Source organism: Myotis myotis, unplaced genomic scaffold, assembly GCF_014108235.1.
Source record: "Myotis myotis isolate mMyoMyo1 unplaced genomic scaffold, mMyoMyo1.p scaffold_m19_p_9, whole genome shotgun sequence".
In the NCBI taxonomy this organism is placed as follows: domain Eukaryota; kingdom Metazoa; phylum Chordata; class Mammalia; order Chiroptera; family Vespertilionidae; genus Myotis; species Myotis myotis.
In genome coordinates this window covers 9,936,850-9,962,060 of record NW_023416401.1, presented here as the reverse complement: position 1 = coordinate 9,962,060, position 25,211 = coordinate 9,936,850, and the positions used below count along the sequence as shown (strand labels likewise).

Here is a 25,211-nt window from a genome sequence, read left to right as displayed (position 1 = left end):
GTGTCCCTTCTGCCTGAAGCCACCAGAGGTTTCGGTGATGGTGGACCCTCATGCAGGACCTGAGCACAGAAGCTGGTCACCGCCCCGTGGGCTCAGGCTGCTGGGTGACACCCCACTCGGGCCCTGAGCAGCGTTTGTGTTGTTCTTTGTACTTGAGTGATCTTCACTCAGTAGTTACCTCGGTCTCATTTCAATGATTCCTCCATGTGAGGCCTCGAATGTGCCCCCATAAGGTACATCTAACTAAGGGCGGCATTCTCGGCAAACACAGCACAACCTCCCAGCCTGGCCGACGACAGGACCGTCATGTCCACCGGCACATCCCCCTGCTGTCAGCGAGGCTACTGAGGGTTAAGAAATGCTAAGACTGGGAGTCAGCTCAGTGTTGACCAACATCCTGAGCTCCCAGCTGCTTAGCGGAGATCCCAGCCCTGCTCCCAGGAGGGTTTTCCCCTGTCCCTGCTGTGCAGGGGGGACCACCTGCGAACCAGGGGCTGCCTGGGGGCTTCCAAGGGTGGCATCGCTGAGAATATGCTGGCAAGTGAACTGGTGACCAAATCAGGAGAGAGATGCATTCGCTGGGTGATGTTCAGAACGGCCTATTTGGGAAACCAGGCCAGTCGAATTCTCCTTCCTAGGAGCCGGTCTGTTCACTCAGAGGCACAGCTGGACGGAAGGTACAAGACGGTTCCCTCAAGCTACAGGCCGGTCGGTCGGTGGCTCTCCCACACCCAAGGTCTGATGGCTCATCAACAAACATTCACTCCCAAAGCGCTGGTTTAACTCAGACAACTTGTCCCTGTTCTCTTCTTTTTGTCAGTTCCAGAGGAGCTGTTATGCCTCACGCCAGGTATCAGGCAGCATGCCACTGCTATCTTCCTGAAAGACATGCTGGCCTGAGGGCGCGCTGGCCACACATTTTGCGTGATCCCTGAGGGTGGGTTCACCTGACCAATGACTGATCGCAGCCGTTACACACCTGCCAAGGTCACTGCGTCCACCTGACCTTGTCCCCAAATTCCATCTGAGACTTCAAGCATTCTACGACCCTGAACATTGGAACAGAAGCCCGAGTTATAAACACACCAACCGGATACATCTTGATTATAGGCTGTTATAGTAGTCCTTGAAACATTTTCTCTAACTTATTAGTGCTTTAACAGTTACAAGCTCATAGCAAACAATAAAACTTTATACTTGTACACAAAATAGACAGCAGAATTTCCCTCCTACTCCCACGTCCCACCCCACCTCCCAAGAGAAACCACTTACAAGCTCTCAGCTGTGTTGCTTTCCTTTTTATTCCTCACCAGAGGAAATGTGTGTTGTTTGTTTGTTTGTTTGTTTTTCTTTCACTGTCTTTTAAAAAGAGAGGAAGGGAAAGAGAGGGGGAGGGGAGAGAAACATCAATCGGTTGCCTCCTGTACACAACCTAGGTATGTACCCTGACCGGGAATCAAACCCACAACCTTTGGGTGTACAGGACAACACTCAACCAGCTGAGACATCCGGCCAGGCTGAGCTTGATTACGAATCTTGATTTCATAAGATTCCTCACCAGGAGATGAGGCTTAGTCAAAGGTCTCATATAAAAACACCACTGACAGGGACTCAATGCATGGCTTTGGGATGGGGGGGGGGGGCGGGGGGGGGCGCGGGGGGGAACTAAAGCTTTTCCCCCCAGCTATGACCTGCTACATTTCCATCTTCAGTGAAACCAAGCACACAACATTTTACTTTATGAAGGTCACAACCTTGGGTATCAATTTTTATTTCATTTGGAGAGAACTGGAGTCTTGAATGCATACATGGAATCAATGGTTTCAATCTTTTAAGTGAAGGTAAAAGATGCCAAGAACGTTTTAAAGGACGCGCTCCCTGGAAAGGATACTAAAGACCTACAACGTTAACTGAATCCCTCAGGCACGCTCTCCCCGAGACTGCAACCTGGCAAGCTCACCCCAGCCGGGACCTTTAGAACAAAGACCACAGACTCTCTCGTCTTTCCTGGGGAAAATCCTTGCTGGGTTGCCCCAGGTTCCCTCTACTTTCATCTCCTTTCAGTGGTTCTCAACCTTCCTAATGCCACGACCCTTTAATACAGTTCCTCATGTTGTGGTGACCCCCAACCATAAAATTATTTTCATTGCTACTTCATAACTGTAATGTTGCTACTGTTATGAATCGTAATGTAAATATCTGATATGCAGGATGTATTTTCATTGTTCGCGACCCACAGGTTGAGAACCACTGCTATGTGATTCTACAATGTGAAACTTCAAAAACCATTACCTTATTTTTTTAAAAAACAGTAATTTTTTAAAACAAGACCATTACCAAGCACCTCTTGCCTATGAAGCAATGTGCTGGGTGCTTTCATGGGCGTTACCACACGTCTCAGGTGCCGAGGATGGCTTTTGTATAAGGTATGAGACTTCCTATCACCTACCCAGGAAGAAGGCGGCTTCCGCTCCAGTGATGGGGGTGAAGGACCCCTGGCATCGGCTCCGTCTATCCTCCCTCAGGTCCACATTCTGATCCAAACCATTAGACCTCCCCCTTCATCCTAGAGGTTATTTATCAAATGTCCCAAACTCTAGAGACGCATTTTACAGCAGATAGAAAAAGCCACAGTAGGCACATAGCTGTAAAAATCAGAACTGGGTCACCCCAAGAAAGGTCATAAGCACGCTTTCCCTCCTTGCTGGCCTCTGGCCCAAATCCTACTGGCTCCTGAGGCTCTGGCTCCAGACCCACCGCCTCCATGAAGCCCTCCCTGATCCCCACTTCCCGACTGAGACAGGCAATGACCCAGAGCCAGGAGATTATGCCCTAAGCCTCGGGCTCCTTTCATCCATTTTTTCAAAGCGATATACAGGAATACCACCTCGTTTTACGGTGGTATGTTACTCTGCTTCACTTTATTGTACTTCCCAGATACCAGGTTGTGTTCTTTGCTGTTGTTGTTTGTGCTTTCTTTGAACCAACTGCAAGTTTGTGGTAGACCCCGTGGTGAGCAAGTTTATCAACGCCATGTTTCCAAGCTCAGATGATGGTTGGCGTATTTTAGCAGTAACACGGTACGTGTACGTTGCTATTGTTTAGACATAACGGTATGGCACACTTAATAGCCTACGCAGTGGTCGGCAAACTGCGGCTCGCGAGCCACATGCGGCTCTTTGGCCCCATGAGTGTGGCTCTTCCACAAAATACCACGTGCGGGCGCGCACGTACAGTGCGATTGAAACTTCGTGGCCCATGCGCCGAAGTCGGTATTTTGTGGAAGAGCCACACTCAAGGGGCCAAAGAGCCGCATGTGGCTCGCGAGCCGCAGTTTGCCGACCACTGGCCTACCGCATAGTGTAAACGTAACTTTTGTATGCACTGGAAAACCAAAAGCCGTGTAACTCCCGCATCTCCGAGGCCTGCCTGTGTACAGCGTGACTGCTCCAGTCTCCAAAACAAACGAAGCCACGCCTACCTGCCATCTGGCCCCGCGTGCGTGGCAAGCACAGCTATCATCTGCAGAAGCCGAAGTGTTCAGCATAAAGACCACTGCTGCCCGGAGGGCTCGCCGCCCGGGTTAAACCAACAACTCGGAAATAAAATGAGCCATTAGAGAAAGCTGTAAAATCTCACAGAGGGCAAGGCTCTCCGTATTTATATTGCACTTAAATGAAGCCGCACAGGGGGCCTTGCTGGCCTTTTGGTGACTCTAAATTATTCAGCACCACCCTGATGTATTGCTAATTAAGATCTAACCCTAAGGCACAGACCCAGCTCGGAAGGCTGCACTGCCGCCTCTAACAGCATCTGAGGCAGACCCCTCTCGCCCTGGGCCTCCCCGCTCCGCTGCCAAAGCACCAGAAGGGCCTGATCCCTCCAAGTCAAACTCCACGGACAGCTCAGGAAGTAAAGTGGAAACCTGGCGACAAGGTGAGTGAATTACTGAGGTCCTTTCGGAGGCCGGCGGTCCCAGAAGCCCCAGGAAAGAGGGACAGTTCTAACACCTGGCGTTTTAGAACATGGGCTGCCTCCTCCCGGGACAAGCCAACCCCTTTGTCTCTCAGCTGGAAGGGAGCAGCTGCCCCCGCTGAGGGCCTTGTCTGAGCCTCCACCCCCTGCAGTGCGGACACAACCTGGGCCTTCCCGACCCCCTGCTCCTCAGCTACCCCAGTACCACCTGTGACACTGGGTAAAAACGAAAGGCATGTGAACAAAGTATACGCCTCAGTAACAGTGTGTTAACATTAGCGTACTCGCTGTAATAAATGCAGCATGCTACTGCAAGATGCTCACAAGGAAAGCTGGGCATGGGGTATATGGGAACTCTCTGTAATAGATTTACAGGAAAACTGCAAATATAAGACTTCTAAAATTAAAAGTTTATTTTAAAAAATAATGACAGCACAAAATGCTGATGAGGATGTAGAAAAACTGGATCACTCAGACATTTGGCAGTTTCTTTAAAGAAAAAAAAAAAAAAGAACCATAAAACCCAACATCTGCACTTCTGGGATTTAGCTCAGAAATTAAAACGTAACATTCACCCCAAAACCTGTATGTAAATGTTTAGAACAGCTTATTCACAACAGCCATAACCTGGAAACAAACCCAGGTGGGTGGACAAACTGTGGTAACCTGTACCATCCAATAATCAGCAATAAAAAAAGGAATCGTCAATGCACACACCAACCTAAACAAATCTCCACAAAACGCTGCTCAGTGAAAAAAAGCCAGCTCACATGTTGAAATCCTAACCCCCAAAGCAAGGGTCTGGGGAAGCGGCCTTTGGGGGGTGGTTAAGGCACCAGGGGCAGCCCTCCTGAGTGGGACCAGTGCCCTATAAATGAGACCCAGAGTTCCTATGCCCTCTCTCAGCCGCGTAAGGCGAGAGCCGCCTGCAACCGGGGAGAGAGAGGCCCGCCTGGAGCCTGACCCGCGGGCCGAACGCGGGCCGCAGCCTGAGGCGGTGAGAAACCTCCGCCGCTGAGAACCCCCAGTGTCTGGCAGTTTGTTACCACAGCCCAACTGGACTGAGATACTATCCTTAAAGTGAACTTTATTTTATTTTTCTTTTAAATATATTTTTATTGATTTCAGAGAGGAAGGAAGAGGGAGAGAGAGATAGAAACATCAATGATGAGAATCACTGATCAGCTGCCTCCTGCACGCCCCCCACTGGGGACTGAGCCCACAACCTGGGCATGTGCCCTTGCCCAGAATCAAACCCGGACCCTTCAGTCCGCAGGCTGGTGCTCTATCCAGTGAGCCAAACCAGCCAGGGCCCTTAAAGTAACTTTTAGAAAGTTACTTTATTCTAAAGTAAACTGGGACTTAGGCATCAATTTATATTTTATGTTTCTAAGCACGACTTACTTTTATTATCATTATGTTTCATGTCGGGTGCTACTTTTATTATCATAATATCTCAGGATGGAGATGATCTCTCCATCTCATAACAGCATCGCAATTAGGAAGCTCCGATCTAGTCCCTAACTGCCGGCGTTCTCCCTGGCCGGCTCCTGTGGCTCTCCCAGCTCAGGGCGGGTGCTCCTGCACAATCCTCTGCAGGAGAAAGCTCCATCCCAGCTCCACCAGGGCCCGGCCCCTGCTCCGTGGATGCCATGCGCAGTGCACCCCCGTTCAGCACACCCCAACCTCGAGCAGAACTCAGAGGGGCTACAGGAAGGCTGATACATCGGAAGCAGCCTTACCAGAAACTGCATCTGCAACAAGGTGAAGCACATGACCTTCTAACTCTAAACCTCTGTCTCTATGACTCATGAGCATTTCTATGACTCAAGGTTATTAACACATAAATCTCAACCTTATATTCTGATGGCTGGTCCACGTATCAGCAATGAATGAAATGCACACCAAAGTCAAAAACAAAACCCTTCCTGAAACTTCAAGTTTCCTTCCTACCATCATTTTCCTTTCATTCTCATTCCCAACCGTACCCAGACAAATCCTACTGCTTCTGTTTAACACACCGAAAAAGTCAAGAGAGAGAGAGAGAGACTTGCCCAGGTTTTCACAGCAAGAAAAGGGCATGAATGGAAGAAGCCTGGGCCTGACCCCTCTCCAGTTTCCTTCGCCTCAGTCCCGTGGCTCACCATTAACAGAACTGTCAGCTTATCGCACTTTCGTGTAAGTGGCCAGAACACAAGGTCGGAGTAGCAGGCGGGAGGGAAGGCATGCATGTTGCCTCTCCTTGGAAGAAAGAACGGGCAGGAAACCCAGCATTTCCCCCTCGCCTCCACTGCTCACGTTTCAGACGTGAAGCGCTGCAAACTCGCTCACCACTGTTCAGCCCACACCTGCCTCTGAGACGAGCGTCCCTCGGGGAGGACTTCCCAGGCCCTTGGGGAAAAACCTCCCAGAAATACCAGACTCTCAAAGCAGGGCTGCCAGCCCTGTGCGGCGCTGCCCCTCAAACCAGCCGGCTCCGAGCGCCTGCCACGAAGGGCACAGTGCTCGCCGTGGCAGGGTCTCCGCCCTCGTGGGGAAGGCGAGGAGATGAGGCAAACCTTATTGGTTTCAGAGAGGAAGGAGAGGGAGAGAGAGAGAGAAACATCAATGATGAGAGAGAATCCTCGATCGCTGCCTCCTATGAGCCCACAACCCAGGCAGGTGCCCTGACCAGGAGCTGAACCATGACCTCCCGGTTCATAGGTTGACACTTGACACTCAACCACGGAGCCACTGTGGCTGGGCAGGGAGAGGTGCTGTCAAGATCAAACTTCAGTCATGAAGTCAAAATGGGGTGTGGCGGAGGCTGGGTGGGGCACCAGCCACCACCGATGATTCCCACTTGCTGAGAGCTGAGCGCTGCCCACAGAGCTCACCCTCAGCACAGACCTGAGAGAGAAGATCACAGGGGAACCCAGACGGGGCGCTCCTGTCACAGCAAATCCAAAGCCGCCCCCCCCCCCCCCAGCACCTTTCCTCTCTCTAATCTCCTTCATTCTCCTTCCTTTCTGTCTGCACCCAAATTTACAGCCTACACATGGCTTTCTCCCATAAGAAAGGTACCAGATGGCCCCTTTATGTTGCCTTTCTCCCTCCCACCACGAAGTACCCACCGCCCCAACAGGGGACTAGAGCATTTGAAACTACTTTATACTAAATCAATAAATCCTTGGAATTCCCACTTTTTTTCCCTTTTTTTAAATGAGAAAGAATCATTGATCGGCTGCCTCCTGCATACCCCACACTGGGAATCAAGCTCGCAACCCCCGCATGTGCCCTGACCAGGAATCAAACAGTGACCTCCTGGTTCAAAGGTCGACGCTCAACCACTGAGCCATGCCGGCCAGGCCCACTCTTAGAATAAATTCAAGTGAGGTGGAAGCCTATTTCTTTAAGAGAAAGAAAAACTATGAATCACTTTATTTAGGTTTACTTTTTTTTTTCTTAAATATATTTTTATTGACTTTAGAGAGGAAGGGAGAAGGAGAGAGAGATAGAAACATCCATGATAAGAGAGAATCATAGTTCGGCTGCCTCCTGCAAGTCCCCCACTGGGGATCGAGCCCACAACCTGAGCATGTGCCCTTGACCAGAATTGAACCTGGGACCTTTCAGTTCGCAGGCCGACGCTCTATCCACTGAGCCAAACCGGCTAGGGCTAGGTTTACTTTTATAGATCAGCAGAAGCTCAAGAACAAAATGGTTTACTCCTTCCTTCCTTTACTGTTTATTTGAAATTATTCCTTTTCACCTTAAGTATATACATATTCCTCCCAGCAGTTTCAAGGTCTTAGGGGTCAAATGCCCATGCCCAGGCTGCTCGGACACCTGTAGGGAGGAAGCCCTCACTTCTGCAGCCCAGTCCACCCCTCAGGGGTCTGACCGGCCCAGTGCTCCTGCACCCCAAGCTAAATCTGCCTCCTGCAATGCGTACCCACAGTTGATCATGCTGAGCTTCAGAAGAACTGAGAGAGGGAGATATGAATTCCAAGTGACCGTCCCACAATATTTCAGGATCATGTCTCCTCTTTGCCGGACTGTAAGTCCTGGGTGCCCCAGGTGTTCCTCAGATGCTACATCTCCAGGCATCTACCTCCAGATGAGCTTCTTTCCTGGGATCCCCTTACGTGTGAAATCAACAGCAGAACATACTTGCGTGGAGTCACATCTTGGGAGGAGTAGGGGTTCAATTCTACAGTCAGTGATAACACGGAGGTCACGCCGCACCAAGTTCTCCCGGAAAACCCCTGCTGGTGCCCATCATCACACGGATGCTCTCGCTCCCAGAGGCCGGAACTGCCGACGGACACGGGTACCCTCCTCCCGTCTACCCTCACCCGGGGCAGAGCCTCTAAGCAGGGACAGGATTTTCTTGTTTTTTGGTTGGCTGGTTTCTTGGGGGTTGTTTGCTTTTGCCTCCTGCACATGGCTGCATTCCTGACATTTAAATGCATCTGTGAGCCAGTAGGAAGTGCCACTGTTACTTAGGTCTCTTCAAAGGACATCTGTATTCTTTGGGTCAAGTTCAACATCCCCTCCACAGCTGGTCCTCGATCCACACCAATGCTTCATGATGGCCAAACAAAGAGCCACCACTGGGCACAGTTCACCCAAAGAACTTTGTAAAACTTACATTCTCAAGTCTCACTTTTGCAAAGGAGGTCATAAGGAGGTTAATGTGATCGCAATCTCACCATAGTACATAAAATCGATAGCACTACCCTTCTCTAAAGCCTGAAACAATTTAAGCAGCTACAATTTTTTTTTTTTTTTTTTTTTTTGCCTAGAAGACAATTGTGCTCTCTTATGATCATCTTTTATCATCCCGGGTGAAAAAATTACTGGCACAGGTTTCTTGCCTGTGTGTTCCTGGTTACATCTGAAGTCGCCTTAGTGCACCAGCATCAGGCAAAGCAGAGTTCACATATCCTTTTAGGATTAAAAAATGCTATTTTACAAGGGAGATGATGAACATCAAGCTTTACAAGAACTTCATGTGACAGCCATTTAAAACACTCAAAACAGTAACACTAACACAATGACATGAATCAAGGCCATCCTAATTTTACGGAAATGAGGCCACCTTACAATACAAACAAACAAACAGCTGCTGCCAAACTAACTTTGTTCTCAAGAATAAGCTTCAACAAAGGACTATGGGTAGGATGAAGGGTACAGGTCAGTGTACTGGGGGCAGCCCTGCAAAGACCCATGCAAATTCTTCATACCCCGGGGTAAGACTGCATGTTCACCTCTTGAGGGACTCGTTCTTTAAAAGAAGGGTGTGACAGTAAATAAGCTCTGTGAGCGCTAGTAGACATCTTGCTTGGATGTTGATGCACCCCCGGCATTGCCTTCCTGCCCAAATGGCACGGTGTTTTCTGAGGACCATCCTTTGATATCGCTATTTGCTGTTTTCTCCATCTTGAAGGGCTGTGCAAACAAAGCTTCGGCCCCACCGTGCCCCGTGCAATCAGCCTGTTTGCCCCCTCTCCCCCTCTCCCGAAAGCAAGTCTCCAGCCCCAAGGCTGGAGGAGGACAAGCGGTCTTCCAGGTGAACAATGGGGCTCCTGCTCCAGGGGGCTCTTCCGGAGACTCAGAGGGGGACAGCTCTGCAGGCTGGGAGCCCTGCTGATGGAACTCTGACCCTCGTCACCTCGCACTGAAGTGTCTACTGGGCCCGGGACCTGCCCTCCTCCACGCTCAGGCAGGAGACAGAGGGCGTGCTGAGGGGCGGACAGGAGTGAGAGCTAAGGAATCTCACCAACCTTTTAAAAATTAATTTATTTATTAATCTTTATTGTTGATAGTACCAATGTTCCCCCTTTTACCACCCCATTCCCCCCTCCACCCAGTCCCCACCTCAGGTCACCAACTTTCTACTCAGTGGGCCACATCCCAGCAACTTATCATCTTGGTCAAATGCCTCACGGATACACTTCCGCTGGACGGATGCCGTCCCCGGGAATGGATACACTTCCGCTGGACGGATGCCGTCCCCGGGAATGGATACACTTCCGCTGGACGGATGCCGTCCCCGGGAATGGATACACTTCCGCTGGACGGATGCCGTCCCCGGGAATGGATACACTTCCGCTGGACGGATGCCGTCCCCGGGAATGGATACACTTCCGCTGGACGGATGCCGTCCCCGGGAATGGATACACTTCCGCTGGACGGATGCCGTCCCCGGGAATGGATACACTTCCGCTGGACGGATGCCGTCCCCGGGAATGGATACACTTCCGCTGGACGGATGCCGTCCCCGGGAATGGATACACTTCCGCTGGACGGATGCCGTCCCCGGGAATGGATACACTTCCGCTGGACGGATGCCGTCCCCGGGAATGGATACACTTCCGCTGGACGGATGCCGTCCCCGGGAATGGATACACTTCCGCTGGACGGATGCCGTCCCCGGGAATGGATACACTTCCGCTGGACGGATGCCGTCCCCGGGAATGGATACACTTCCGCTGGACGGATGCCGTCCCCGGGAATGGATACACTTCCGCTGGACGGATGCCGTCCCCGGGAATGGATACACTTCCGCTGGACGGATGCCGTCCCCGGGAATGGATACACTTCCGCTGGACGGATGCCGTCCCCGGGAATGGATACACTTCCGCTGGATGGATGCCGTCCCCGGGAATGGATACACTTCCGCTGGATGGATGCCGTCCCCGGGATGGCGCCAAACTGAATATAATTGTGAGCTCCTTAGGAAGAGCTACATCTCACGCACCCGTCCTGCCCAGCATTGTGCCTACATCAAGAAAACTCGCAGCGATTTGTCTGTTACACAACACTGCCCAACCCACCCAGACCAGGCGTGGAAGCCGCCTCGGCTGGCGGGAGGGCAGGGCGGCCCTGGCTCACAGGAGCAGCTGAAGACGGAATTCCTGGCACAGGCCGCTTGACTCAGCGCAGAGTTCACAGCCCAACTGGCACGTGGTGGCCTCCGTGCTGCCTCTGCCTGTGTAACACTGTGAGGTCACAGGCTGCACCCCTCAAAACTACGAACTCCCCCACCGCGCTGCCAGAACGAGCTGCTAGTCTAACCACCGTTTGCCAAGGGAGTAAGTACGTGAAAAATGACGGTTTCTTAAGGTGCCCGCCCTGCCCGGTAACTTAACAGAAAAACACTGAGATGCATAAACAGAGCTCCGCAGGGAAGTGCGACCCCTGAGCCCCTGGCGAAGCGCAAGAAGCATGAGGCGCGATTTTACATTCCAGCGTTAAGCCGGGGCTGACCTACTGGATCGCGGGCAGAGCAGTCGCAGCCTAACTAATGCGCGGCTGCACTTGGCCCCGGGGTTTCAGACACAGGCTCCTGGTCGGGGGCTGCTGGGGTTACATACACCCCGCACGCACGGCACTGCTCTGTGGCCGGCACTCGGGCAGCTTCTGATTTCTGAGATGGTTCACACTGCGCCGTGAGCGCCGTTCAGACGGATCCCCTTAGCATCTGTCCCATTCAGCAAGAACTCTCTACATGGCTGAGTGTTGTGTAACCCCAGCGGCAAGCTGAGTGGGGTTTGGTTTCACACAGCCAGTCAGATTGCAGGGATATTAACAGTAGGCGATCCCTAGGGCCTTTATTAAGGATGGATTACAGAGGTTAAGGAATGGGGGGGGGGGGGGGAGGGGAGGAAGCAACTGGAGAAAAAGGACCTAGAACACGTTCAGCAGAGATGGACAAAACCCAAAAAGAAAGGGGCTCTTATTGGCTATTTGTCACAGCAGGTTTTAAGGTCCATATCCCAGCACTGTTTTTGGGGTGTGAGAGCAAGTGAGAATGGGAACCATCACCCGAATCCAAGGCAGGAGTTGCTGGTGGTCAGAATCCAGACTAGGAACTCAGGCAGGAGGGTGCAAGCACCATAACTAACCAGATCTAGCCAGAAATGAAACCAGGCCCAGCAAAAGCCTCCCCCATCCTACTCAATGGGGTGAAAGGCAGCATCTACACTTTCACTAGCTCTGGGGGTCCTTCTGAGGTACCCCTACGTGGGAAACCCATGGCTCCAGGGCCTGCCACCCCCACAGCCTCTGCTTCGGAAAAGGCACGGTTTCCGGGGACTGGGACATCGTGGGAAGTTCCTTGAGGCAGAGCCACCTGGACCAGGTGCACCCATCAAGAGGCTGCCTGTACAGAGGCTTCAGAGCTTCTCTCGCTAGTGAACAGCGATGACATCACAGGCAGAGAGAGGAGCCCATCTAAACCGGACCTGGAGAGTCAGAAAGGCGTGGCGAGAAGACAGGGAAAAGAGCAGAGCCCTGGGGAGCAACTGCATCCCGGCGATGGCATCGGCCGCTGGCAGGATAGCCTGGTCCCTCCCGTCTTGGCGGTCGCGAGCATCTTCCTGGTTCCCTAGTGCTGTGCCTGTTAAGCCGTATTGCTCAGACCGGCCACGCCTGGCTCCCGAGAGGGCATCCTCAGAATAGAGCCCACATCTTGACATGCCCTTGAAACCAAAATAGCCAAGCACACCAAGTGCCAGGAGGGGCTACGGACAGACCCGGGCGTCCACTAGCGGTGTCCAGGTGGGATGCTCTCTCAGCACAAAGTGGGGGAAGCCCACCCCCCTCCACCAATTGTAAGCTACGGGCAGTCAGGTCTGAAGCTCTAGGGATGCAGATTTGAGATGATGGGGGGACCTTAATATGCCGTTTGCTTCATTCCTCCCCACACCTCAAAAGGGAAGGCACGTGCACGGCCTGGAGCTTCTCCAGCAGGGCTGGTGCTCGCCAAGGAGAGGAGCCATCCCAGGCTGGCGGCGGCCGCTCCGGGGCGGCTGAGTGAGCAGCCAGAGCACTTTCCCAGCCCTTCAGACTCTCACCTCACATGCCCTAGCCGGGCCTGGGGCTTCCCCAAGGACAAGACTTCTCCTAGCAACAGCGCCCAAGTTCTCCTCTTATCTCATCAGCACGCCCCAGGGTTGTTCAGCTCCCACTCTCTCCTCTTATCTCATCAGCACGCCCCTAAACTTCTGACCTTTTCTGCAGATAACAGAGCCTGGAGGTTAAGTGGTTGCCTAAGGTCACACAGCTGATTAAAGGGGAAAACAGGTCTCACAATCCAGGTCTATCCAGTCAGAAGATTATGCTTTTAACCTCTCCTTTTCCTGCCCGTTTCCCCTGGAATTTAGGGTTTTACTGAGGTATAACACACCATGTAAGATCTGCCTCTTAAGTGTACAGTTCAGGTCCCCGCTCCCTCCCACAACCGCCGTTCTGCTCTCGTCTCTCTGAATCTGACTCCTCCAGGTACCTCATGGATGTGGGCTCACACAGTATGTGTCCTTTGGTGACTGCGTTATTTCACTGACCATAATGTCCTCAAGGGTGTCGCATGTGCCAGGATTTCCTTCTTTGCTGAATAACATGCCAACGAAGGACCGGCCGCATCCTGCTTCCCCAGTCACCCCAATGGACACTGGACAGCGCCTACAACTCTTGGCTACTGTGAATAATGCTATGTTATCCTCCTGTCTCATCTTCTATTCCGCGGCTAACATTACAGGGGAAGGAATATACAAAGAGCTTCCTTCCATCTGCTTTCGAAAGAGCATTCTAGGAAGTGGAATAAACTCTCCACGCGATTATTCAATCAGCAGATATCTATTAATGCTTTCCACTTATCACAACATGAAGGCAATTACATACCCACATGTACCCATCTATGTGTGGATATTAATACAATTCAGTGGGACTATAAATCAGTGGTAACTATAAAATTCTGTGAGCCTTTAAGTTTTTAAGCAAACAGACCAGAACTGCTACATGCAAATGAGTCTTTTCCAGACAGGCGGAGAGCTCTACGCGATGGATCACAGAGGGCCCTGAGGCCTGGCTGTAACTCCCCCGGGGAGGAGATGTAGGAGAGCCCCGGAGTCACGCTTGGTCCGTAACAGAAATGTGTCAGTCAGTCCCTACCACACTCAACCAGCTCGGCTCTGAGTAACTCTTGGCTACTTCCAGGACAGAAAGCCTACACTCCGGCATAAAGGTATACTGCATATAAACAAAACAAGGACACACACACCACCGGATTTGAAGCCAATTTCAGAAAAGGTATTGGCGGGCTCCAGGATCCTCACCCCTCTGCCAAAGAGGCTATCCCGAAAGCAAAAGCATTCACGCGGAGGGGTGGGATCTAGCATGTCCGTTATAAACTAATCACAGTGTCAGGGTGTTCTCACCATTCCGGTGCAGCAGCTTGTTACATAGTTACACACACACACACACACACACACACACACACAGTAAAATGACAATTAAAAAGAGCAAGCCGCTTGATAGCAAAGAAACACAGTTTGTGGCTGAGGGGACTCGCCTTTTCCCTATTTTACAAACGAACATCAGCCCTCATTAGTGAGTACGGGCCAATTGAGAATGTGATTAAATCTGATGAGGTGAGATGGAGCCACGTATCTCCTTTTAATGTACTAATACCTCCTCGATGCTTAGTCACACAACCAATGAACCACTGGATGGGAAGAGCTCAAGGTCAAAAGGCTGCCCTGCAGCGCCGGGCCCTGCCGCTGACATGCACCCCGGAAGGGGGAAGGTGCCCGCACAGTCGTTGGCTGCGCAATGAATATAAAAGAGGGTCTGACTCTCCGGATGAAAACTATGAGGAGCATCATCGCCGTCCCCGTGGGAGAGAAGACAGCGGGAGCAGACGTGATCCATTTTCTCTTCCCGATTCGCTGTTGTCTCTTTTGAAAGCCACCTGCTTTGTCTGCTCACGGGAATGATGCAGACTCCGTCTGCCTCGACCCAATCACGCAAATATCGCCGAGTGCTGATGAGATCTGATTGGGAAAAAGTAAAGAGCTTATGTTTTTCATGTAAATGATAGGAAGGTGAGTGCAGAATATCTATCTGTGTGTGTGTGTGTGTCCTCGGAATTAGGTGTGAAATTAGGATATTCAAAAAGAAGGCAGTGACAGTTTACACATCCACAAATGTTAGTAGTGCTTCGCTGTTATTCCACATTCAAGCCTTGTGCCAAGCCTCTGGGCACAGAAATAAGAAAGGAAAACGACATTTCCTTATCTCCTGACGTGGACTCACATTCCATGGATTTAGGCAAGTGCCAGAGGGAGCAGATGGGCCTCTCACTGGGAACTCTAAGCCAACATGACAGGAGAAGGCAACGCTAGGGTGCAGGTAGCCCCTGCTGGAAAGAAGGCCTTTCCTCGAAGTGCCTTGGCCCGGAAACAGGAGAGCACAGGTGGGCTTTAAACCCATTCAGTGGCATTTACTGTTCCTACAGTACGCAAAGCTGATCTGCCTGCCGGCGTGGCTCAGTGGTTGAGCATCAATTTAGGAACCAGGAGGTCACGGTTCAATTCCCCATCAGGGCACATGCCCGAGTTGTGGGCTGGATCCCCAGTAGAGGGAGTGCAGGAGGCAGCTGATCAGTGATTCTCTCTCATCACTAATGTTTCTATCTCTCTCTCCCTTCCTCTCTGAAATATATATGTGTACATATTTATTCTGAATCTTGGGGACTGGGAGGGATATGAGCATAAGATTCAACCCAGATCTTCCATGAGAGCAGTTTTGCCAATACAGACACTCGACCATCCATTGCATGCACATAAACAAGTAAAATGGAGAATCAGAAAATCTCAAAGCTTTTTAAAATTTGGCTTTGGAGTTCATCCTATTTCCCGCAGCATCACCTTCTTTAGGATGCGTGATTGATGAGGTGCGGTAATGAAATGCCTGCGCACTCACCACGCTCTCCAGCAGATGCCAACTGCACCGCTTCCGCTCCGCCCCCCCACCCCCACCCCCCGAACTACCATCCCAGTTTTCCTTTCCCCATTCCCTGGCTTTTCCCTCATGCTTTTATCACATATAGAGCCTTATTCTGCTCATTTTGCTGATTTCAGAAATTCATAAAAATAGTATCATTCTGTATGTATTCTCCTCCAAAACACCTCCAATGACAAGGGCGCCACGTAATAAAGTCAGGCAGCATGTTCTGAGCACGCACCATGCATGGGTGGGACTGCACTGGGGTCTGGATGGGCAGTCAGCAAATACAAGTGGAACCAGAGTCTGAAGTGAATGGCGAGGGCACACAGTAGAGAACTGAATATGGCACAATTTGCCAGTTCAAATATTTCACCTTTTCTTTTCTTTTTTATTTTTTTTTAAATATATTTTATTGATTTTTTACAGAGAGGAAGGGAGACGGATAGAGAGTTAGAAACATCGATGAGAGGGAAACATCAATTCAGCTGTCTCCTGCACACTCCCTACTGGGGATGTGCCCGCAACCCAGGTACATGCCCTTGACCGGAATCAAACCTGGGACCCTTCAGTTCGCAGGCTGACGCTGTACCCACTGAGCCAATCCAGCCAGGACCAAATATCTCACCTTTTCATCCTTCCCCTAAGACGCACAGTGTGCCGTCACCGTGCACGCGGAACTGGCACACCGTTGCCCGGTGCCCTTCTCTCGCGGAGGCTGGTCTCTCAGCCGGGGGCCTGACCCTCTTCATGCCGGATTCTTTGAATTCCATGCAGAGGCGTCTGGATGTTCTCATTACCCTCAGAATTTCATGTCACAACGCATTTGAATTTTATAACCGCCAAAGCTCTCTGGAGAAACCAGGAACTTTTCATGACGAGCCTCCTCAGCAAAGGACAGAAAAGCCTACGGGCCCGTGTCACTGCCAGAATCGCTCCAAGAAGGGCAATGCTTTGAAAGTCAGTGGATAAATGTAAGTCAGAGGAGCATTCTGAGCCATGAACTCGGCGCGCAGATATATAAGCTTGGTCACTGCCACAGCAAATTAGCACGATATGACCAGTGCTCACCCACGCCACGACCCAGACCACGCGAAGAGCTCCTCCTCGTGTCCAGCTGAGATGCCCCTGCGTGGAGGGTGGCCATGCTGACGCCTGAGTGAGGACGATGGGCTCATTTTCCATCAGACACATGCCCAGCCAATAGGCGGTGAGCAGGGCACCCCCATAAAGGGGAAGACCGCTGATGAAATGCAGCATCAGGCACACTTTAACCAGAAGGAAACGGGAAGAAACTTACAGCTAAAAAGCCAGGTCTTCCAAGATGCCCGAGTGGGGAAACTGGGTGTCCGCAAATGGCTACAAAAGTTCCAGCAGGACTTGGGGGGATGAGGGTTCGGGGGGACCTAGGGGACAATCTCCCAAACAAGCCCCTACTAAGGCGGAGGCTCCCCGAGTGTTCCATACAGCCTCTGTCCCCCCATCTCAGCCTAAGTGGGGAGATGTGACATGAGAAAAATGATCAACAAGGCGGGGGCGGGGGGGGGGGTGCAGGTCACGCTTGTTTGGTGCATACAGGCAACAGGCAGGCAGAGGACAGGCCCTGTGAACTGACAATGTGCACGGAAACGCTGAAATGCTGATGGTGACCGGCAGGCCCAGGTAGGGCCCGCTGGGCTTATAGGCCCACCCGAGAAAGGGGTACAGAGGGGAAAGGGAGGGGGGACTCGGGGCAGGGAAGGACTGGGACTGGGAGAAGCCTGCATGACCTGATCCATAAGGAAGGGACAGTTAGAGGATAGCAGCCCAAAAGCACAAGAGGACTGGCCCCCAACTGGAGCCTTAGAGTGATGGCCCTCATGCTCAAAGTCACACCCTAGCAGCACCCAGAACCAGCACCTGTCCATTAAAACCCAAGCAGGAAAGGATTACCTAAAGGTAGGTTTCAGTCTGGTGATTTCGTCACTCTGCTGGCTAGAAGCATGCTGAAAAGCATATCACTGGACAGAGCAATATTTAAAATTTCACCCAGAACAACCATTGTGTGGGAGAAGACTTGCATTACTCAGCCTGAGGGAGAGGTTATGGATTCGACACTTTAAAAATCAGACCATTTTCTGCAATCATCATCATTAAACTGTGCTCGCCACGCTTACACGCGTTTGGGCGTCTTCCTGGAACCTGCACAAATTAAAGAGCCCACACTGTCTTTTCCTGTGGGCTGGAAGCAGAGTGGCAACACTCACCAGCCCCGCCTTGCCGTGCGAGTGGATGGGGCTGACTCACTTTGACATCACCCTCCAAGCGCGGGGCATGCCCTTTCCCCCCAGGAAAGCCGCCACACAAAGAAAGCGATTTCTCCAGGGCGAGGTGTGGGGTCTTCCACAAGCAGGAAGCCTTTGCTCATGGGAAGTGCCCTTTGCCAACGACTAAAACCAACTCCAAAACGAATACGTCCATTTCCTTCGACAACCAGGAACAGACCAGCAGACTAAGTCCTCACCTGAAACCTGAGACTTCATACCTACAGCTCATTTATACACGGAAACGTGTGTCTCGTTCCAATAACAACATCTGTCTCATTGCAATAATCACATCTTCCAACTGTATCGCCAAAGCAACAGGTATAATCAATAAAGGGCCTTGAAATTTCCATCCCAGTTATAAACGCGGTTGGTGTAATGGGTCCTTATTTCCATCCTGCATAATACAGTGAAGTGCGTGCCTGGATCCAGCGTGCATTGTTAGACAAGCAGGTTAAGAGTAAAAGGGATCACTGGCCATTTGGATGCTGCAGTAACATGAGCAAATCGTCCCCTCAGAAGCGCAGTGAATCAGAGCAGCCGCAGTTTCTCTGTCTGCCTTGTGATTCACAGCATCCTGAGAATCCAGCCGAGCAAGTGGGATGATGATGGTTGGAAAACAATGCGACTGCTTCTCACCGTCAGGCATGGGCGTTCCACTCTGCCAGAGAGAGGCCACTGCCCAGGACACAAGCTGGAGGCGACCGCGTTGCCCACAGAAACATCTCCAGTTCAGACCCATCCATCTAAAAACGATTAAGAACTAGAAACCCATTAACAGAGCAAGGCTCGGTCCCCCACAGCCCCAGGGAGAAATCCTAGTAACTCTTCCTGGATTATGCCAAACCCTCACACGAATGCAGAAGCCGCGTGTCTGGCGTGTCCTCCCGTTGCCTCTTCCTGGTGAACAGTTTGGTCCGCCCCCTGAAGTCCTGACAGGTACCTACAACCTGGACTCCGCTGGCTCACCACTCCCAAGTGAGCCTGCAACACACGCCTCGCCTGTCGAGTCAGACTTAACCGAGTGTTTTCCTCTGAGAGTGCTGCCTGCAGAGCAGCCCAGTGTGAACTCGCATCTTTCGGAAGGAGCGCTGAGGAGGCTCCAACAGAGAAGGGCTGGCTCCGTCCTCCACTCGCTCCATGACATGCAGCCGCCACTCAAGCCCGAGGCCAGGACTGGGCGATGCCCTGCAGTCAATTCACCGTCACTCGTTGGGGGACAGAGCTCGGCGCCTCACACTCAGGTTCGGGTCCCCCTGCACCCCTGGTCCCGCCCCCCGCGGAGGTCCCCATGCCGGCGTCCGGGAAAGAACTGGAAGCCTGGGCTCCGGAGCTCCGCCCCGGGTGCAGGGGGTGGGGCAGAGCTCTCTCCCCAAAGCCCGACGCGCGGAGGGTGCACGCGGCTGGAACCTCAGCCCCTCCCCTCCCAGCTGCCGGCGGCTGAGACCCCACCCCAGGCAGGTGACACCCTCGGTGGCCACCTCGCGCCCTCCCAGGTTCGCCGAAGGAAAGCCGAGCCCCCCCTCCCCCCGCCACCCGCAGGAGGTCTCGCCCGCGCGAGGGCAGCGACCCGGCCCCACGGCCCCGGTGAAGGGGCGGAAGGAGCTCTCCCCTCTGCCCAGCCTGCAGCCCAGCGGGGAGCTGGGCATCGCACCCCCGACCCAGACCCCCCCACCCCCCGCACCCGGACCTGCGCACAGGCACCGTCGAGTGTCCCGGCCACACACAGGCGAAGCGTCGGGGCACCTGAAACTTATGTTAGGAAGCGGGGAGGGCTGGGGCGCGTCCTTAGAGGCGCGCGTCCTTAGAGGCCCCCGTCCCCGCACCCCGCGCCCAGCTGAAACCCGAGGGACCCCGAGGCTCGGCACGGCGCTCGGGAGCGGCTGGTCCAACTGTCCCACCGCCGCCGCGTGGAAGCGGTGCCTGCCCGCCGCCCGTCCCCACGCACCCACCCGCCTGGGAGGCACCTGGACCCCCGCACTCCCTCCTCCCCGCACCCCACCCCCGGCTCTGCGTGACTCCGACCCTCCCCGCAGCGAGGCGGCCCCGGGAGGGCGCTCCCTGGGGTGGTGACCGCGCGGCCCCGCCTGGAGACCTGGGAGCACCTCTCGCTCCGGCCCACCCTCCCCCACCCGCCGCCGCCGCCCCGACACCAGGTTGGGACCCCCCTCTCTCTCCTCCCGCCAGCCCGGGGTCCCCTCGCTGGTCCGCGGGGGCAAGGACGCCTCGGGAACCTCCGGAGGCCGCCCCGGAGCTCCCGCCGCGGAGCACCTGGGTCCCCGGGGTCCCGACCCCACGGGCGCCCCCGGGGGGCTGTCCCCGCGCCCCGCGGCTCCGGAGAGAGCGGCGGCGGCCGGCGGGCTCGGGGAGGGCGGCGGGGCAGAGCCGCGGCCGGGCGAGCGGGCGCTCCCTCCCGGACGGAAACTTTCTCCGGCGCCGAAGTTCGGGGGCCGCGGAGGCGGCAGAGGGTGGGCGGCTCCGGGCGCCCCGACTCCCCGCGCCGCCCGCACCCACCTGGCTGTAGAGCTCGCTGAGCGACATGGCCCGCGGCGGCCGAGCCGGGCCCGTGTCCCGCGGGGGCCTCCTCGCGCCCGGCGCGGGCGGTCGGCTCTCGGCGGCGGCTCAGTGCGCGGCCCGCCCGCCTGGCGCCATCTTCCCGGCGGGAGTTGGTGCTCCGCGTCCCTTTCCCCGACCTGCCCGCCGGCTTCCTGGAGGCGCCGCGGCCGCAGCTCCCAGCCGCGACCTTTACTCCCGCGGCGGCGGCGGCGGGCGGGGGAGGAGCGGGCCGCTCCCCGCGCAGGTATGGGAGGCGGTGCGCGCGCGGGCGAGGGAGGAGGCGGCGGGCGTGGGAGCCGCGGCCCGGGCGCTGCCGCCGCCGCCTGGCGCCCTGCACGGCCGGGCCGCCCTCCCGCCCCCCGTCGCCGCGGGGTCGTCCGGGCCCGGGGCGGGGAGGGCGAGCGGCGGGCGCGGGCCGCCCCCTGCTGGACGCGGGCGCCGCGGGACAGGTGCGCGCCGGGGCCGCCGCACCTGCCGTCCCGGCTCGGTCCGCGCGGGCTGGGCGGGAGGCGGGGCGGGGACGCCGTGCAGCCGGGAGCAGGGGGGGAGCGGAGGGGGCCGAGGGGAATGGACGGAGGTGTCTGCATCGCGGATGTTTCACTGTGAACACCCAGCCCGCCGGAGGCGGTGGCTCAGGGGGCTTGCCTCTGCGCGCCCGGCGTCCTCAGAGCTGGGGCTGTGCCACTCCTCCCCTCCGTTTGCGGTTTCCCGCAGCTTCCAGGTGGCTGCCCTCGCCCCGCTCCGAGGGCGTGTGCTTTCCTAGGAAGTCTGCACGCTCTCCTCCCCGCGCACACTGCCGCCCGCTCCCGCGCCCTCCCCAGCACCTGGGCTTCGCCTCCTCTGCCGGGCGCCGGCTGCCCACAGCAGCCTCACTCCCCTTCTGCTTCCGCAGAGGCGGCGTCCAGCCCCGGCCCGCAGCGCACAGCCGCCCACGCACCAAAGGGTCGCGGGGTGGATACCCAGTCCAGAGCAGAAGGCAGTGAATCCATGTGTCTCTCTCTCACATAGATGTTTCTCCCACTCCTTCCCTCTCCCCCTCCTCTCCTCCTGGCCCCCTTTTTTTCCTCTAAAAAAATTAATGGGAAAAATATTCTCTGCGAGGATTAACAACAACAAAGAGTAGACATTTCAGCCAAAAAAGAAGATAAATAAAAGAGTAGACCTGCCCTGGTCGGTTTGGCTCAGTGGATAGAGCATCAGCCCTGGGACTGAAGCGGCCGGGTTCAATGCCGTGTCAGTCAAGGGCGTTACCTCATTTGCAGGCTCAACCCCTGGCCCTGGTTGGAGGCATGCAGGAGGCAACCAGTCACTGTGTCGCTCACATTGATGGTTCTCTCTCTGTCTCTTCCTCTCTCTCTAAAAATCAGTGGGAAAATATCCTCGTGTGAGGATAAACAAAAAAAAATGTAAAAGAGTAGACATTTCAGCCCCAAACGGAGCTAACTGGCAGGAGTTGGTGGAGTTGGTGGAGGGGAGCAGGACGCACAGGAGAGGTGGCCCTGGTTTTCTGGAGGCGGCCTCGGTGCCTGGGGAAGGGGCAGCTCCGAAGGTGGCTCCAGCCAGGGAGCCCATCTGCACCTGCTGGGCGGCTGCTCCAGAGCCGCGCAACCTGGGAGGGGTCTTAAGCTCCTCCTACTCAAGACCTTCCCACCTGGCGGGCAGGGTCCCCATTTAACTCACCTGGGGAACTAGAAGCGCTCTAAGGAAGCCCCCCCCCCCCACACACACACACACACTGTGAGGGATTCTGATCTATTGGCCAACAGTGGCCCTGAGCACCTGAATGTTTTCAGCTCCATCATTCTAAAAGATTGTACTTCCAGGGTTGACAAAGGCAGTGACCAAATGCTGTTCTCTGTTCCCGGGCAACTTTTTGAAGTGATGGCTCGCACCAGCTGGCTGCTCTCACTCACACCCCGTCCCTCCATAACTCACCGGCTCTCTACACTTCCTGCACGTTGGAGTCCCTTTTACAAAAACAGATGCCTGGCTCCCACTCCCAGAAACTCTATCTGGGATGCTGCCTGGGCAAAGGGGTTCTTCAGAGGGATGAGGCGGTTCTAACGACAGCCACGGTTGAGAGCCAGCGCTTCCGTTCCTTCCTAGCGGTTTCGCTCAGCCCTCCTGTTGAAATTGCCCTCCCCCTCCCAAGCATGGGGTGTAATGAACTCTCCCTGTCGGGTTAAACCACTCCTGTCACTTTTCTCCTTGTTCCCAGCCTGGCTTAACCACACCTTCCCCGCGTCCTCTGCTAGCTCTGCTTCCTCTTCCTGGTACCTGAATAGAACGGCGGCCCATTCCCAGAACTTTTCCTTCTCATACACACCCCGTTTCCCCTCCTGCCACAAATCCAATTCCAAGCTTCCTTAGACCAGTGATGGCGAACCTATGAACTCATTTTTTTGGTTGATTTTTCTTTGTTAAATTGCATTTAAATATATAAAATAAATATCAAAAATATAAGTCTTTGTTTTACTATCGTTGCAAAGATCAAAAAAATTTCTATATGTGACACAGCACCAGAGTTAAGTTAGGGTTTTTCAAAATGCTGACACGCCGAGCTCAAAAGGTTCGCCATCACTGCTTTAGACCCACCCTTGCACCTGTCAGACAGGCACTGCTAGCAATCCCCCTGGGATCCTGGCCCACCTGAAACTCATTTGCTTCCATCCTTTCTCCCCACCCCCAACTCATTCCAGCTTTCTGGCTTCCACCAGACCTGCACAACTTAAGGACTCAGTTCGTGCTGATGAAACGGAACCCCATCTCTAAGGAGAATACTACTTTCGGCCAGAGCTTCTGAATTTCTAATCCCACAATCAGATGTGCTCTTTCCCTCCTTTAAGTAATACCGCCAAGGAAGCTTGCCAAGTGGTTCACTTCTGTGATCTCGTCTGAGCCTCAGAGCCACCCCCTCCAGGAGGTCCCACCTGAGGAGTGGTGAGGGCCGGGCACTCAACAGGGAAGACAGGAATGTCGTAACTGTTTTCAAATATTTGAAAATCTGTCATGTGAAGAGAGATTGGGCTGGTTCTGCTGGATGAAGGCCAGAGCCAGACCACAGGGAGGAAGTTTCAGGGTGACAGACGGACAATCAGGAGAGAGAAATAAGAAGAACTGGTCACGAGAGGAGCAGGCACCTCATGAGAAGGGAGCCCGTTGCCCCTGGAGAAGTCAGAGGCCGGGTTATCACTGTCCAGGATGGTGTAGATTCTACCACTGGGAGGGTAGGCTGCACCCCCATGGTTGTGCCCTGGTGGCTGCCCTCCATGCGCCTGGCTCATGACACCAAAGCAAGTTGAGAGCTGTTTTCACCAGTGCTGTATGCCATACGTGTAAGGCTAACGTCAGGGAACAAAGCCCCCTCTCAAAGCTGGCTCCCTGGAAGGTTTGCTGTTAAGCCCTTTACAACTCAGTCCGACTGTAAGTCCTGTGCGCCCTTTAGAAGGGGTTCGCTGGAAGCTGGACTTTAATCCTAAATGGAATTAAAGGCTTTGGTTCCCACTAGGCATCTGACTCTGCTGCAAAAGGACTGGATTCTTTTCTGGGGGAAGAGGGAGAGGGTATTTCTATGCTTCCCCAGAACCTCCAAAATCTCTGTTCATAGAAGCTGTTCACGAGGCCGAGGGCTATGGTATAAATAACTGTAATGATGCCCTCCTGCAGGATGAAATGACAAATCTATTGGGGAGCAGAGAAGGGAGGAGAGAAACGAGGTGGCCCGGGTCAGAGGACATGCAGCGCTAACAGCCTGCAAGCCCACAGCCTGCACGCCCACAGCCTGCACGCCCCACTGAACGCATTCCGAGCTGCTGGTCCTCCTCATTCTCACTTGCTCCCAGGTAATCGGCTACAGGACCCCTTTCCAGAGGATGGCAGAGCCACATATAGTTCATCCACAGCCTCTTGCACCCTCTTCTGGACACTTCCCAGTAGCTGGTTTTATTTTTGCTTTTTCTATCATTTTCAGTATTTCATAATCCCCCAATCTTTCCAATAGGCCACTGTCCAACTGTCTCATTTTACAAACGAGAAAACTGAGCCCTGGCCGGTAGCTCAGTTGGTTAGAACATTGTCCCAATACACCAAGGTTGTAGGTTCAATCCCCAGTCAGGTACATACAAGAATCAACCAATGAATGCATAGAAAAATGGAACAACAAATCAATGTTTCTCTCTCCCTCCCTCCCTCCCTCCTTCCTTTCCTCTCTCTCTCTCTCTAAAAAAAAAAAAAAAAAAAAAAAAAAAAAAAAAAAAAAAATCAATAAATAAATTTAAAAAATAATAATAAAACCGAGGTTCAGAGAGGGGCCAGGATCTGCCCAAAGCCACACAGCTGGTCCGTGGCCAAGAGCAACCTGAACATTTCTGGGAAGAACTAGGATGTTGATATGGTTCACAGGCCCTGCCTGAGTAGCAGAGAATTTCACTCGCAATCTCTCCCCACCCGCTTGCTCAGAAAGCATGCCCTTCACCCCATAACACCCATTAATAAAGCAAAATTGAACCCAGGTCTTGCTGTGGGGCCCAGGTTTCCACCGGATTCCAGGTGAGACTTCCTTGTGTCCTGAGGCAGAGAGAGAGGGAATCAGAGCCAGAGGTTGGT

General features: G+C 53.8%; 1 protein-coding gene across 1 annotated transcript in view; it reads right to left on the bottom strand.

Annotated features, from left to right (window-relative positions):
• The window catches only part of MYO5B (myosin VB), a 197,725-nt gene extending 176,883 nt beyond the window's left edge, over positions 1–20,842 (bottom strand). The window contains exon 1 of the mRNA XM_036323412.1: positions 20,565–20,842. Within this exon, the coding sequence (XP_036179305.1) occupies positions 20,565–20,591 (27 nt within the window). The 5' untranslated portion in view covers positions 20,592–20,842. The remainder of the gene's footprint in view (positions 1–20,564) is intronic.
• Between the last annotated feature and the right edge of the window lie 4,369 nt (positions 20,843–25,211).